Source organism: Mixophyes fleayi, chromosome 1 (genome assembly GCF_038048845.1).
Source record: "Mixophyes fleayi isolate aMixFle1 chromosome 1, aMixFle1.hap1, whole genome shotgun sequence".
In the NCBI taxonomy this organism is placed as follows: Eukaryota; Metazoa; Chordata; class Amphibia; order Anura; family Limnodynastidae; genus Mixophyes; species Mixophyes fleayi.
This window is the reverse complement of record NC_134402.1, coordinates 135,134,588-135,149,363: the sequence shown is the minus strand read 5'-3', so window position 1 is coordinate 135,149,363 and position 14,776 is coordinate 135,134,588. Positions and strand designations below refer to the sequence as shown.

At 42.4% G+C, this 14,776-nt stretch overlaps 1 protein-coding gene and 1 non-coding gene across 6 annotated transcripts in view; one reads left to right on the top strand and one right to left on the bottom strand.

The window, feature by feature from the left end:
- Nucleotides 1-786: 786 nt before the first annotated feature.
- Nucleotides 787-858, bottom strand: TRNAA-UGC (transfer RNA alanine (anticodon UGC)). The gene has a single exon. It is a non-coding gene; the product is annotated as a tRNA-Ala (tRNA).
- A 457-nt stretch (nucleotides 859-1,315) lies between these two features.
- The window catches only part of SEC24B (SEC24 homolog B, COPII component), a 65,857-nt gene continuing 52,396 nt past the window's right edge, over nucleotides 1,316-14,776 (top strand). For 3 of the 5 annotated variants that reach the window (XM_075200681.1, XM_075200677.1, XM_075200672.1), the window contains exons 1-4: nucleotides 1,316-1,488; nucleotides 3,990-4,670; nucleotides 7,794-7,940; nucleotides 9,588-9,692. In XM_075200681.1, coding sequence (XP_075056782.1) covers nucleotides 1,452-1,488; nucleotides 3,990-4,670; nucleotides 7,794-7,940; nucleotides 9,588-9,692 — 970 coding nt within the window. In that variant the 5' untranslated portion in view covers nucleotides 1,316-1,451. The remainder of the gene's footprint in view (nucleotides 1,489-3,989; nucleotides 4,671-7,793; nucleotides 7,941-9,587; nucleotides 9,693-14,776) is intronic. The other 2 variants (XM_075200690.1, XM_075200686.1) reach the window with 2 other exon arrangements.

Genomic DNA, 14,776 nt, shown 5'->3' with positions numbered 1-14,776 from the left:
CAAACGACGCAAACTTCTGCTTGTACAGTGTAAAAACAGCCCGACGCTACTGAATAGAATCCAGCCGCAAGGTCTATTTATAGTCTATGGGGAATACCCATGTACCCAGTACAGTGAGACTGCATGTGAAGCCAGCCTGTGTTCCGAGACAGTTACAGCAAATGTCCAAAGGAGCCAAGATCAATCACAGTAGAAACCAGGGACTGCCAGCGGCAGTCTGTCAGACCTACAGGTAGAACTGAATTAAGGCTCTGCAGGGCCCAGGGCACTTATGACGGGGCGCTGCTAGAGCAGTAAAAATGATATGGGAACCAACCGCTACACACAACAGGAGTTCGTAGTGACTCTCATACCCTAAACATAAAATAGGTAGAAAAAACACCAAGCAGATCCTTGTCACAACATAGGAGCGCTTTACCATGTTTGACCATTGCCACAGCAGATGGCCTTCCACATTCAAATATATCCTCGCTATATAGCGGTAACCACATCAAGCAGACCTCCTCTCAGCCTGGGATCTCTGTTAAAAGCAGAGGTTGGCTGGGCTGGGGAGCATATATCCCCAAGGCCGGGCCAATGGCTTACTTAACTATCTTGTGCTGGGTCACTGGGATACATGCATCTATTTTCCTTTAAAATATTCCTAATAGGCCGCTGAGCCTAAGACACAGAACATTGTAATAAAATTAAAAAGTAAACCACATGTACTGATTTAGTTGTCCTCAACTTAAATGACTATGTGAAAAAATATTTCGAAATCAATTTAAAAAAAAAAAAATAATAAATTGGAGATGCCGGGGATTGAACCCGGGGCCTCATACATGCAAAGCATGCGCTCTACCACTGAGCTACATCCCCTTCCTCATACATTCTGTGTCTACACTATATTCGTATTATTGAATAAATTCTACTTACCCTTCACAAATAAAATATTTTAACAAACTGAAAAGAGAAAGGGTAGCAAACTGTGAGACAACTACAGCTGTCATCCACTACGTGCAGTAAACCTTTGCAATTAAATGTGAAACCGCTATTAGCGCATGCGCCATCTCCCTCCTTAACCCACCACACGCTAGAGCAGCACAAGGAAACCCCCGGCACTCTAGCTATTGGTGAACTACATGACTCAGCATGATTTAGCAAGCTATGATAGCACGTGCAGTAATACCACGACAGCAGTGCCACAATTTGCCTAATCCTGCGCTGAAGAGCGTACATATACTACCCCCTCCGGCCGCTGGGTGGCGCTCGCCACCGCTTTGGAGACTATTATGCACATTTTGTGTATGGGCACAGGCTGCCCACGGGTCACATGATTTTCCGGATCCCCGAGAGGTTGCAGGTAGCTCCTCCCACAAGCCGGCGGTTGCGGTGGTGACGCGAGGGTCGCGCGGCTCGGGGTTGCAGCAAGTGACGCAACGTCAGCGCGGAATCCGCACAGACCCGACACAATGTCAGCGCCTGGTCCCCCGGCCGCCCAGCACAACGGTGAGAGGAGGGTGGGTGGTGGTAGGCTACTACGATGCTCCACCATACTGGTGTACGGATTTACTGCTCCACCATACTGGTGTACGGAATTACTGCTCCTTCGTTGTATGATGGGGCTTTACTAGTGGTGATCTCACCGACATAGCCGGCTATCCTCATCTCACCCACACAGGGACCAGCTCCCAGGCCAGTGATCTGCTGCTGGGACCTCTTCTGTCTCCTCACTCATCAGCTATAAGATGAGGGCAGACAGACCAGACATATGTTACCTACACTGTCCTGTGTGTCCAAATACAGAGACTGCCCCAACCACCTGTCATTGTGTCCGGTCTATAACATTATACCGTCCATAGCAATCTTTAGTCCACTGAGCTCAGACTTTGATGTTTTACAAAACAAAGTGTACAATTCCTATTCCTACACTAATAAATTAATATAAACATCTCCGTGCAATCCGCACTGCTGTTTAACCTCTGTGTACCATTTATATAATATAGAGGTTTGCTTTAGATGACAGGCTATCCAGAGAGCTAACACATAGGTGTAGGCATTTTAAACTCCAATATATCTAAATGTGCTTTAATTTTGCTACTTGTGAGTGTGAAGGATAAGTGTATGTGGTCACACCTTTGTTGTACCCCCACTTCATGTATGGGCTAGAATGAGGTGACCCTGTTTATATTGGGCGAGATGTTTGTTTCCCAATACCTGCAAGAACATGGCTTTTGTGGTGATCACTGAAACCCCTGAGGTATTGGCAGAGGATTCCTCTGTGTATCTCTGTGCACACTTAATTGATAGGTGGTTTCCATTTTCTGACTTGGAGATAATTATACTTTTATTCACCGTCACATGCAATGACTATTTGCTTGATACATAATTTAGAAATACTGTCTTCTATTGACAATGTAGTTATGGTGTTGATTAAGCCACACTTCTAATGGGAATATCAGTCTTTTAAATATTTGTAAATAAGCACGTGTACGCCATTTCAGTGTATTTTACCTCTTAACATTGCATTTATAGATTTCACTTGACTCAAACCTGTCTTCCAAAGGGATTTTATATTTATTGGTGGGTAGGATTATTATAAGAAGACAGGTTGCGGCTGTGAAAGGAAATATGTTTTATGTCCTATAATGGGCCCATATGGTGACTTATATTTATCTATGTCACTGTTATCTATCTATAAATGAATACTTTATAAGTCATTCACAAGGTATAAAGCATTGATGAACTTTTTAGATATTTGGCTGCCATGTAAATTATATTTTGGTTGCAAAATGCTTAGATGTGTGTCATTCTTATTTGTCACTAAAGTGGGAGGATACATATTCAGTAGTGGCTGTAGTGGTTTTAAATTAAATATGCCATCTACAAGGAATAGAAATGCAATTACAAAAATATGTGTTAGACACATGTTTACTTGTTATTTTAAAGATGTTACTCAAAATAAACTACATAACAAACCTGAAGATGTCACAGACCAATAGAGAGCATTAATATTAATGCATTAAAATATGAAATGGGTAAATATATATTTAAATAACTTACATGCTTGATTAGAATATATGGGGAGGATGTTCATCAACATTTTTTTACAAAACATAAGACATTCACTGATCATGTGGTGACTTTGTAAAAATTGTAAGTTTTATTAAAATAGCAGGTAAAGTCACTATTTGACATAGCAAAGGCTGTATATTACCAATCTGAATAATATGAAATAACTCTTTATACTTAAATGTTTCTCTCATGCTCTCTTTCACTCCTTTGCAGCAGGTTGCCATGTTAGGACTTTTTCTAATTATACAAACAGTCAGCGACTGACAGTGGCAGACTTTGCAGAAAAGCACAGTATGGATTGGTTGATGTATACATGGGCAGGGCCAGCAATGTCACAGAAACGCAGTGTCAGCTCTTTGACCTGTATCAAATTCCTATCACTGTCCTAAAGATGTGGGATGAGTTGTAGGTGTCTATAATGGAGTGGGAATGTAATACTTTATCTTTCAACGCAGCTGTAGTGGGTTGTTAGGTTAACACTGAACACTTTATTTTACCTTCATGGTTTGTATCTGAAAATGTCAATCTTGAGGTTTAGTGATCCTTTGTTATCTTACTTAAAATATATACATCATTCAGTCATGTAAGAGCCATCTGTCTTTTCCGGTTAGTCATTCTAAAGCAGTATAGAAGCTGAAAAAGAAAATAAAAAAACTATTTGCAATATTTAAATGAAAGACCATTGTACTTTTTCTATATATACCTGTTTAGATGTGCATTGTACATCGATAATGTTTTATTAATTTACAAAGGATGTTTATTATAATTTAGAAGTAACAGAAATCTAGTGTGTCAACTTGGTTGCAGACTAAGAAATACTTAAAATAAAGTTAAATTAATTGTTAATCAAATACAAAAAATTACATGGAAAGGGTGCATTATTTGACTATCCTTTATTATTTCCTAGTATGTTAACATTGTTTTATTTATTTTAGGCCCAAATCAACCTCAGCCGCCTCATGGATACAGAAATTATTCATCCGCTAACAGTGCTACTCCAGCATTCAGCTCCCAAGTGCCGAGTAAAGTTACTCCTTCGTATACAAACAGCCAATATGGGCCAAATTATTACTCTACCAACTATGCAGCACCGCCCCAGAGCATCATGGCTCCGCCTCTGCAGACCAATCATTTAAATCCAAATCAGGGCTCACACGAGTTCTACCATGGACTTTCTCCAGGATATAATAACCCAGCATCATTAGGGCCAGGCCAGGGTCTAGCTGCAGGAGAACCATTTTCTGCTTTTCCTGGTGACTACAATTCTACATATACTGCAACCTCATCCTGTCTTCCTCAGGGATTAGCCGCTCATTCCAGTCACCATTCCACACCTGTAGCATCAAGTCATTTGTATCAAGGCGCACCATGCTACTCAGTGCCTGCCAGCACTCAGTATGGACAACTTGTAACTACCCATGGCCTTCAGTCTGGCACTCAGGTGACCAACAATGTACAGAGACTGCAGACAACTTCTGGTCCTTCATTGTTTCCTCATGAATTACATAGGCATAGATCACCCCCCAATCCTGTTGTAGAACACCAGAGGGCCCAGGATGGTCAAGTACAGAACCATAGGTTGCCTTTGGCTTCTACCCATCAACAATATAGCACAGGTAAGATACAGAGGGCCACAATTTAGTATTAACCAACATGTTTGTCATGTATAGTATTCTTCTCCCAGGTGTAAAATAAAATGACTTCTCCATATACAAATGGAAAAACGTTATTTTAAATTTTCAGATATTAATGAGTGGACAATGACATAGATAGCTATTACTTTTTAGGTAGGGTTTCCATTGAACAGTTTTAGGTGCAGCTTGACCTGTTCGGTGATGGTATAATATAAAGCCTTTTCTAATTAGAGTATGAGGAAATTCAGTATGGACAATCAGCTGAGCATGTCTTGATCACCGCCAGTGTCTTGGAAAATAGTTCTAAATTTATTTTTATTGACACTTAAATTGAGAAATAAGTAGTCTTGCAGGGGCTAAAGGTTGCTCATCTGTGGAAATGACAGGTTTGTAAATTTACACACTTTCGGCTAATGTCACGCAGGTGATTTATGCATGCTACATTTTTCCTGCCAGAATTAAGTGTACAGTAGCACAATTTGTAGCACATAATAGTTAGTGAGAAACGCAGCTTTAACAGCTGAATTATTTCTCGTGTGACAAGGAAACTAAGGCCAGAGGTAGTTGTCACTTGGCTGCTTCCCCAGTTTCTCATTGGCCTGGCACACTCAAATTCCCCTTAACCAATAGCTGTGAAATACGCAAGACAGAGGAAGAAAAACAAATATTTATTTCATGGGAATTTGAATCTCTTAAGTGTGTTGTATTAGATTCCCATCTTGGGACTTCTTTTACCTGTAAGTAACAACCCTTGGTGTGGTGCAGTTAGATGAAGGGGGCGGTCTCTTTACTGGGACTTCTGTTATTTTAAAGGGCTGCTGGCTTTTAACCACAATGTGCTCATTACAGGGACCAGCTCATTTAAAATTTGAAATGCATATTTAGCCTTTTGCTGTCTCAACAGTAAGTGTAGGAGGAGGAACAATGGGGTATGAATGGCAAATATACATAGCCTGTCATTTTATTTATACCAACATAAAATCCAGTTGGACACCAGATGAGAGTCTAATGTGCATGTTCTAGAACAGAAATATACAGCTTGTGAGAATCTGCTTTTGGAGTCCCATGATTGTCAGATTTGCAGAATACACCCTGTTGAGAACCACCTCTTTTGTGGTCCCTTCTATAAAAAGGTTGAGCACATCTCTTCTTGGGGAAATAAATAGAAATAGAAACATAAAATTTATTGGACTACAGAGGTTTCAGTTCATTTCATGTTCTACATTTTTTTCTGTAGCTTTGGCTGTTCTCAGTCCTCTGGGGTATTGTATATCTACACTTCACATCAGGCCCATTTGTAAAAAGTGTGTTTTGTATTGGGACTGTGAAACCACTGCAGGCGGTCTTTCTATGGTCACACTATATAGCTGATACATGTACACCATGGTGATTGTAACAATGTGTTACTGGGAACACTGTCTATCTCCTGAACTGTACAACCTTGTTGCTTTTCTATTAGTCACAACGTTTTACCTTGCTTTATTAATAAATTATTTGATTACACAGTCAGACCAGATAAGTTTTTTAAAAAGTTGTTAGTAAGGTAGGAATTTGAGCGTATAAACACATGAAGAATAAACTTCACTGTTATTTCATATGACTGATTCACTTTAATGTGGCTTTATAATAGTGTTACAGTTGTAGACTAGTTTCACTTGTCTTTTTGTTTAGGGAAGTGATCATTTTAAAGATTTTGCCTTAACCTATTGTATAGCTTTACAAGGTTTCTAAAGCAAATGGGCAGCATTGTATTGGTGTTCATCTGATTTGAGTGTGTATGTGTGCAGGTGCAGTATTATAACTGTAGGCTTGTTTTGGTGGCAGTCCCAAAGTAAATCACAGAACAAAGTTTCTACAGTGATGCAATATAACCTGCAACCTCTTTCGCCTCTTCCACAGTGGTAATGAGGTCAAGTTCTGATAGAGCAGGTATCACAGCAGTCTTGTATTTAAGGCTCCTTCTGGTATCGCACACCTACATCAGCGGTACTCAACTGTTATGTATATTGGCCACATGTGAGTACTATTTGAGTGTGTGTTTTAGTCTGTTTATGCATGTGTAAGATGCAGAGGATTGAAATGGTGTCATCTTTTAGGTGGACAGAAGTGGATCAAGGCCCATATGAATTAGAGAGGATAGTAAAGCAGGAGGTAACAGATGTTGTGGGCATTAGTTGAAAACTGCTTTTTTCCAAACTTTCCATCTGGAATGAGTTTGGAGAGGTCACTGGAAACTAGGTGACATTTGGCGTGTTATTTTTGTCATCTTTTATTTATAAGGCGCCACAAGGGTTCTCCAGCTACGAACATAGGGTGTTAAAACATAATAACAAATTGGCATAAGTGATAATATTCTAATAACACAAACAGCACATTTAGATAATTGCTACCTGCAAAACTACTTGGGTAAAAGGAAACCACTAGAAGAGAAGGTCCTGTTTGGGAGAGCTTATATTCTAGAGGGGATGGGTGGACACAGAGGGTGATACTGAGTGGGAGGGTGGTAGAGGAGGGGATGCGGAGGTGAGAGAGTTAGGAGGAGGATTGATAGTCTGTAATGGAAACTTTAAAGGACTTTAAAGAGCACATTTGAAAGCATGGAGACTGGTGAATAGTCTAATTGGGAGCAGTACAAGAGAAATCCTGAAGGCAGGAGTGGGAAGATGTAATCAGTGAGGAGGTGAGGCGACGGTCATTGGCAGAGTGGAATTGGCGAGTAAGGGTGCGTGTGGAAATGTGGTTGGTGTTGTAGGGGGGAGTAGGGACGAGTGGTTTAGGGCTCTGTAAGTGAGGGTAAGGAGTTTGAATTGGATTCTGAGGGGGACAGAGAGGTAGTGTAGCAACTAGCAGAGAGGGGTGGCAGAGGTAGAACGGCGAGAGAGGGAAATGAGTCTGGCAGCAGACATTTTTGTTTGTTTTTGGTTTTAAACACACAGACATTTACTGTTGCTCATACTGATCTTTTGAAAATTGTTTTAATTCTTACATTATGCGTAGTGCTTGTCTGCTCTTCATTTGTTTACATAATAAACCAGTATACCGTTTTTTTACAAGTGTGTTGTACTTTGAACTGGTTTTGTTTTTAAGCATTTTATTTGTTTACAGTGTCTCCTGCTTTCCATGTACCAGAGCAGAAATCAGAAATTGGACAGCCTAGTCTTGTATCTGCTCCTAGTTCATTGGTATCATATCCACCCACTGGCAAACAGACTCCAGGATCCTCACATTCACCTCAGCCAGCAGTACAACAAGGTAAACGTCATAAGCGGAAAATGCTTCTATGCACAATCACTCTTGTTTTTTCAAAAGCTTTTGTGGCATAATTTATCTTGTGTCGGTACTATCCTAGTGCAACGTGTAAATACATTGGGTTCTACACAGCAGACATCCAAATATATAAAGAAATATCTTATTTGTATTGTCATTGTAAAAGGCTGTTTTCTTACAATAATACTAAAATATTTATTTTGATATTATTGCTGCTTCTTTTGTAGTAAGTGTAAGTTTGTGTATGTTTTCCCAAAGTTTATTCTGAGACAAACCTTGTTATTCCTATTAGAGGTGCTGTCTTCACTGCAGGGTAATGAGACTCCAACTAATGCAGATACAATACAGGATGATGGTAGAGGTACATGTACATTTACTTTTTCAGTTTTCCTTCTGTCCTTCTACAATCAGTGCTCTTTGCTCACCCTGCAGTGAATGTATCGCAACTTTAATATATAAAATAGCTCTATGTAAATAAAACCTATGAAAATCTTGACTTATGTACAGTTTGGGTATCACCCTCAAGTATTAATGTTTAGACTGACTCCATTCTTGAACAGAACATGGATCTTTCATTTTCCCATCATCCTTCACTGATGAATGTAGAATTCTACCTGTTATTGCTTAAAGTTGGTAAAATGGAAAACATTTTAAATTGAGGCCTTTCAGATAGAAGGATTAATGTGCCAATATATTACAAGCTTTAATGTGTGTGTTTTTATCATGTCTGCAATGATCAATGTCGTTCTACTTTATGATGGCCTCTTATCAGCCATAAGAATCTTTGCCCGTATTATAACAATGTTTGTCATGCTCTGCTTTCTCAGTGGCAGCGGTGACTGTTTGTTGCACTGGCCTTAATGTAATCCCCTTCAAGTGTTATTAGTTTAAGTTGGCCTGTTATTAGAGGTGTAGCCACGCGTTTCTGTGTTTTGCTCTATGTTACTCTCTACCTCCCTGAGTAACCAAGCTATCATCACTGAAAATCAATACAGTGTTCATATGAGATTGATGTGGGGACGGGAGCTGTTCCAGTGCTAGATGTCTTTTTGAAAATTAAAATATATTATTTGCCCAGCTTATACTAGTCTAGGATGACATTAAACTTCAGAGGTCTCATACTGAGTGTACACAAGTTGCTTAATTTACTTTGCCTACATTATGGACCAAACTAATAAAGGCATAGTTTAGACTTTGTTACAAGTTGAACATAAATGTGAAAAGTACACTTTAAAGAAAAACTTCCATACTTAAGCAACCATATCCTCAAGCAACCAAGCAGATAGCTGCTATCATAATGAGGTCTCTTGCACTCTTTGTTTGGCACATTTAAATGGCTTATGCTCCTGCATGGAGTGAAATAATTCAGACTGCGTTTATAGCATCATTAGTTTCATAATATGTTCTTCCCAATGGAGATATCCAGACACTGAAATTCTGTGAGTTGGCAGGACGTTTTTGTTTGCTAAATACATGCATGACAATAAGAATGGTTGTGCGATCTGTGTGTTCTTTTGCAGAGTGTATAACTAGAAAATTGCATGTTGTGGGGTGGTCTATGAGGATGCATAAATCTTGTGTGCTGGTATTTCCTGTCTACCTGAACTTTCTTATGCTTTCTATGATTTACAGGCATGCAGTATGCTGGATATGTCAATAATCAAGCTAACTTTGCACCAACTCCCTTGTCATCCAGCTCAGATGATGAGGAAGAGGAGGAGGATGATGAGGAAGCAGGTCTGCTTTAGCTTTTTTACTGTGTCTAGCATGATTTTGTGTACATCCTTAACCATTAATAACATCATTTGTCTTACGATAGAGATGTTCTGTCCGACATACTGCAATAATAGCTGCCACCGCTAAAATTAAAGGAGATGCCCATGCAGAAATTCAAGTGTTCATTAACGTCTTGTGTGTGTCTGTTTCTGGCTATCACCATTAAGCTGTGTCTTGTGCTGCACCAGTACCAGCTGATGTAAGCTATAATTTACTGTTTCATTGGTTGAAGAATGAGATGTTCCTCAGAGAACATTAGGCCCTCCAGGTACATATGTTTCTGCAACAGTTTAGCTGCCTTTTTAAACAGACATGTAATTACATTAATGGTAAATGAGCTATGGTGATTGTTATTTTAAAATAGAAAAAATGCGTGGCCTTCTCCTTTAAATTAATTTTGATGCTTGCATTATTTTACACTTTCTGATGATGCGTTTAAACATTTTTCTAAAGATAGTGTTTTTTTGGGGTTTTTTTATACTTTGTCTCTCTCACACCTACATATTTATGGTACTTCCTTTGGATTTTTTTGGGGTATTTGAAGAGAAATCATCCCTGGAATCTGATGCAGAGATTCGTGTAAAAGAAAAGACATAAGAAATGTAATACTATGTACAGTTTGTGTGCACCCCCATCTTTCTCTTTTCTCTAGATGGTTTAACTGATTGAGGATGGTTCAAATAAAGGGGAACAGCGGGTTGTAATTTATACAGGTGTTTAGATTTTATTGGATGAACAATTCATTCCATTTCTATGGACATTTATATTACTGTTTCTCTTTCATCCAGTCTGGGGGACACTGCTTACCATGGGTTGTGGAGGGGAGCACGGGAGTTGGCACCTAGCTAGTTAAGTTTAGCACTGCTGACATACCCCTCCCCTCTACAATCCCCCTGCCCCTTCCTGTTCAGTTTTTTTTAGGTGCCCATGGAGTTGGGCAGTGTTTTAGTACTGCTAGTGTTTTTTCATTTAACTTTATTTTATTTTATTTAATTCCTTTTTGATATCGGAAGTCTTCTTTTGGTGGCAGACCTGGGAGTGTGTTCTATTATAGAGAACACACTCCCAGAACTGCAGCACAGGCACTGCTCTGTCAGATGAGAGCCAGAGGCTCTCACTGGCAGAGTAAATAGGGTGCCTGAATACAGAGTGACAGGCGGTCTCTCCGGACCGCTGTCACTCTTGGGGCCTCCCCGATAACCTGCGCTGCCACTGCGGGCATGGAGTGCCGGTTATCGGAGTGAACAAAATGCCGGCGGCCATCTTGGATTCCGCGGAGGAGAGAAAACAGAAGGGGGCCATACCAAGATCCCCCCTCATACATAGGAGGGGGCATCGGGGTGCAAATCCGCTGCGGAGACCTCAATTGAGGTCTCCACTACTCTGCCGTATACCACCCGTTTTTTTCTAATGGTGGCCTCTAAAAAAAAAAAAAATCCAGAGAGACAGCATTATCAGAGGGGGGGAGCTAAGACATAGAGCTCCCCCGCTCTCCTAGAAAAATTGGACTAGCTCGGCCTTCTGGCGCCAAAGAGAAGCCTGGGAAAGGACACAGATCAGAGGGAGCAGGCACCAGGACACTGCTGTTGGACTTCTCCCCTGTTTGGCCTGTGGGCTAAGTATCTGATTTATTTAAACACATATTACTGTATTTGCTGACTGCAAAGTGGGCTAGTAGGGGTTATATTGTAGTTCTTCTGCTTGCCAATATATTATTTTCTTGTTTAACAAATTACAAGTACAACTTTTATGTAAGATTAGTTGATTACTTGTTTTTTTTCCACTGTTCTCTCTGTCTCTCTCAGCTAAATCTAACTATTTAAGGCTGTGTGTTTGGCGTGCCTTCCTTTGTAAAAAATTAGATAAAGGAAAGGGCCCTATGGCAAAGTATTTTACATGTTCAAGATGTAATGTAAAATTACCATGTGGGCAGAAGGACCCGTTGGCGCTCTGCTCTGTCTGCGAAGCAGGGGTCCCCCCTGTGCAAACCCAGCACATTCCAGCCCCACTGACCGAAGAACCGGCCTGGGTGGCCTCCCTGACACAGTCGGTTTCCTCTTTAGCACAGATGATATCACAATCTACTCAGTTGCTATCTAGTGTGGCAGCCTCGGCGGCTAATAATGCTAGTTCATTGGACCTCCCTGCTACCACAGGTTCTGTTGGAACGTCTATACTAGGACCTTCCTCATTGCTTACGGACCAGGCCCCTGTTCCCACAGAACCAGCATGGTCTGCAGCATTTATAAAGGGTTTGGACAAACTAAACCAGTTACTTGAATCCCCAAACATCCCGCCTGCTAAAAGGAAGCGGCCTAGATCTGCTAATCCCCTTATGGTCCTTTCAGACTCTGAGGGGTTTTCAGAGGAGGAGGGGGAAATAAATTCTGATCTTGACCAGGTTCAACCTTTGGAACAGGAAGAGAACACTAAAAGCCAATTTATTGATGATTTGGTTTTAGCGGTCAGATAGGCGTTGGACCTCCCAGAACCGGCGGATCCTACTCCTAGAGACAGAAGTCTCTTTAAGAAGGCCAAAAGGAAGGCTATCCGTTTTCCCCCTTCTGTAGAACTCAGAGATATTGCAGAGGGAGCCTGGAAACAGCCTGATAGAAGGTTCTCTGTTCCCAGGAGATTCTCTTCCCTGTATCCATTGCAGGAGGAAGACGTGGCCCGCTGGGAGAGTATTCCTAAGGTAGATATTCCAGTAGCCCTTTTGGCTAGACACACTTTACTACCAGTCCCACGTTCAGCAACTCTGCAGGATGCCACTGATCGCAGAGTGGAATCCCAGCTGAAATCTATATTTGTGGCAGCGGGTTCTTCCTTTAGGCCCACATTTGCTTCAGCTTGGGTTGCTAGAGCTATGGAAGCATAGGCAGACCAACTGGCAGAGGCCTTACAGGACTCTGATTTACTTCCCCTGGCTTTACATTTGAAAGAGGCATCGGGGTACCTTTATGAGGCGGCCCAGAACTCAGCGTCTATGTCCTCCTCTATTCAGGCTGCATCTATTTCAGCAAGAAGAACGTTATGGCTGAAATCCTGGGAAGGAGATTCGCAATCAAAAAAGTCAGTTGAAACCATTCCTTTTTCAGCAGCAGGTTTGTTCGGCCCGGAATTGGATACTATGATCTCCCAGGCAACGGGGGCAAAAGCACTTCCTTGCCGGTATTCTCTAGCAGGGGCCGGACCCCTCGGGTCAGCTCCTTTCGTCAGCCCATTAGGGGGATCTCCTTGCCTAGGGGACAGTCATTTAGAGGTAGACAACCAAATGCTCGAGGCTCCTCTGTCAGGGGTAGATCCTCGTTTGCAGCTAGGCGCCAGGCCTCCAAGACCCAGGAGAAGCCTGCGTCCTGACGACCACTCTATTCTGCCGGATATGGCGCCAGTGGGGGGGAAGTCTGTCTTTGTTTCAGGAACAGTGGGCAGCATCAACCCAAGACCCTTGGATTCGGGGCATTATATCAAGGGGGTACATGATAGACCTGCTGGGTCCGGTACCACATTGTTTCTTCATAACCCCGCTACCCCGAGATCCAACAAGAAGACAGGCAATACAGGCCTGTGTCGCCTCTCTTCTTTCGCAAAGAGTCATCTGCAGGCTCCCAGACGACCAGAAGGGACAGTGGTTTTATTCAAATCTGTTTCTGGTCAAGAAGCCGGACGGATCCTTTCGACCCATCTTAAACCTAAAGAACCTCAATGTGCACTTATGGGTGGACAGATTTCAGATGGAATCCCTGAGGTCGGTAATAAACGGCTTAGAGAAGGATCAGTTTATGGCTTCCATAGACATAAAAGACGCATACCTCCACGTTCCCATTTGGAGCGACCATCAGTCTCTCCTAAGATTCACAGTGGGGTCCTCCCACTATCGGTTTCGGGCTCTTCCCTTCGGCCTCTCCACAGCGCCGAGGGTCTTCACAAAGATCATGTCAGTGATAGCAGCGTATCTTCACCTAAAGGGAGTTCAGGTCGTGCCTTATTTGGATGATCTGCTCATCAAATCCTCCTCAGAGATTTGCTTATGTCAGCACATATCCCTCACCTTGGCGGTTCTCGAGAGCCATGGAAGGCTGATAAACTTAAAGAAATCCCAGGTGGTTCCGTGTCAACGCATGGTTTTCCTAGGGCTCATCATGGACACCAGTCAGCAAAAGGTGTTCCTGCCTGCCGAGAAGATCGGTTCAATTCGGAGTATAACATCTCAGGTCTTGTCTTCTCCCAGCCCCTCAATTCACTTGTGCATGCGGCTGCTGGGAAAGATGGTGACCTCCTTCGAGACCATCCCCTTCGGTGGAGCTCATGCTCGATGCTTCCAGTGGGATCTGTTGACAAAATGGTCAGGATCCAACCTATGCTTGGATCTCCAGAGGATCTCGCTGTCTCCAAGGGACGAGAGAATCGCTCCAGTGGTGGCTGAATCAGGATCACATGGCGGTGGGCAGGTCCTTTGCTTCATGGTCATGGATCATAGCCACAACAGACGCCAGCCTGAGAGATTGGGGAGCGGTGGTCCTGCACCTCAGGCTCCAGGGGCTCTGGTCAGTTCAGAAATCAGCCTTATTAATCAACACATTAGAGTTGAAGGCAATTCTTTTAGCCCTCCGGGGGGCCCAGACTCTTCTTCAGGGCCACCTAGTCAGAGTTCAGTCCGACAATGCCACGGCTGTGGCTTAGGTCAACAGACAGGGAGGAACCAGGAGTGCAGCTGCAATGCGAGTGGCAGCTCAGATATTCCTTTGGGCAGAACAGTACGTTCCAGCAATATCGGCGGTGTTCATTCTAGGAATAAAAAATTGGGAGGCCGATTACCTCAGTCGCAATGCGATGATGCCAGGGGAGTGGTCACTCCACCCGGAAGTATTTCAGTCTCTAGTTCAGAGGTGGGGTCTTCCGGATATAGATCTCATGGCCTCCAGACACAACAAAAAAGTTCACAGGTTTTGCGCAAGGGCAAGAGACCCCTTAGCGATAGCGGTGTACGTGATGTCCATGTCATGGGAATTCAGATTGAGTTATCTCTTTCCCCCGATTCCCAT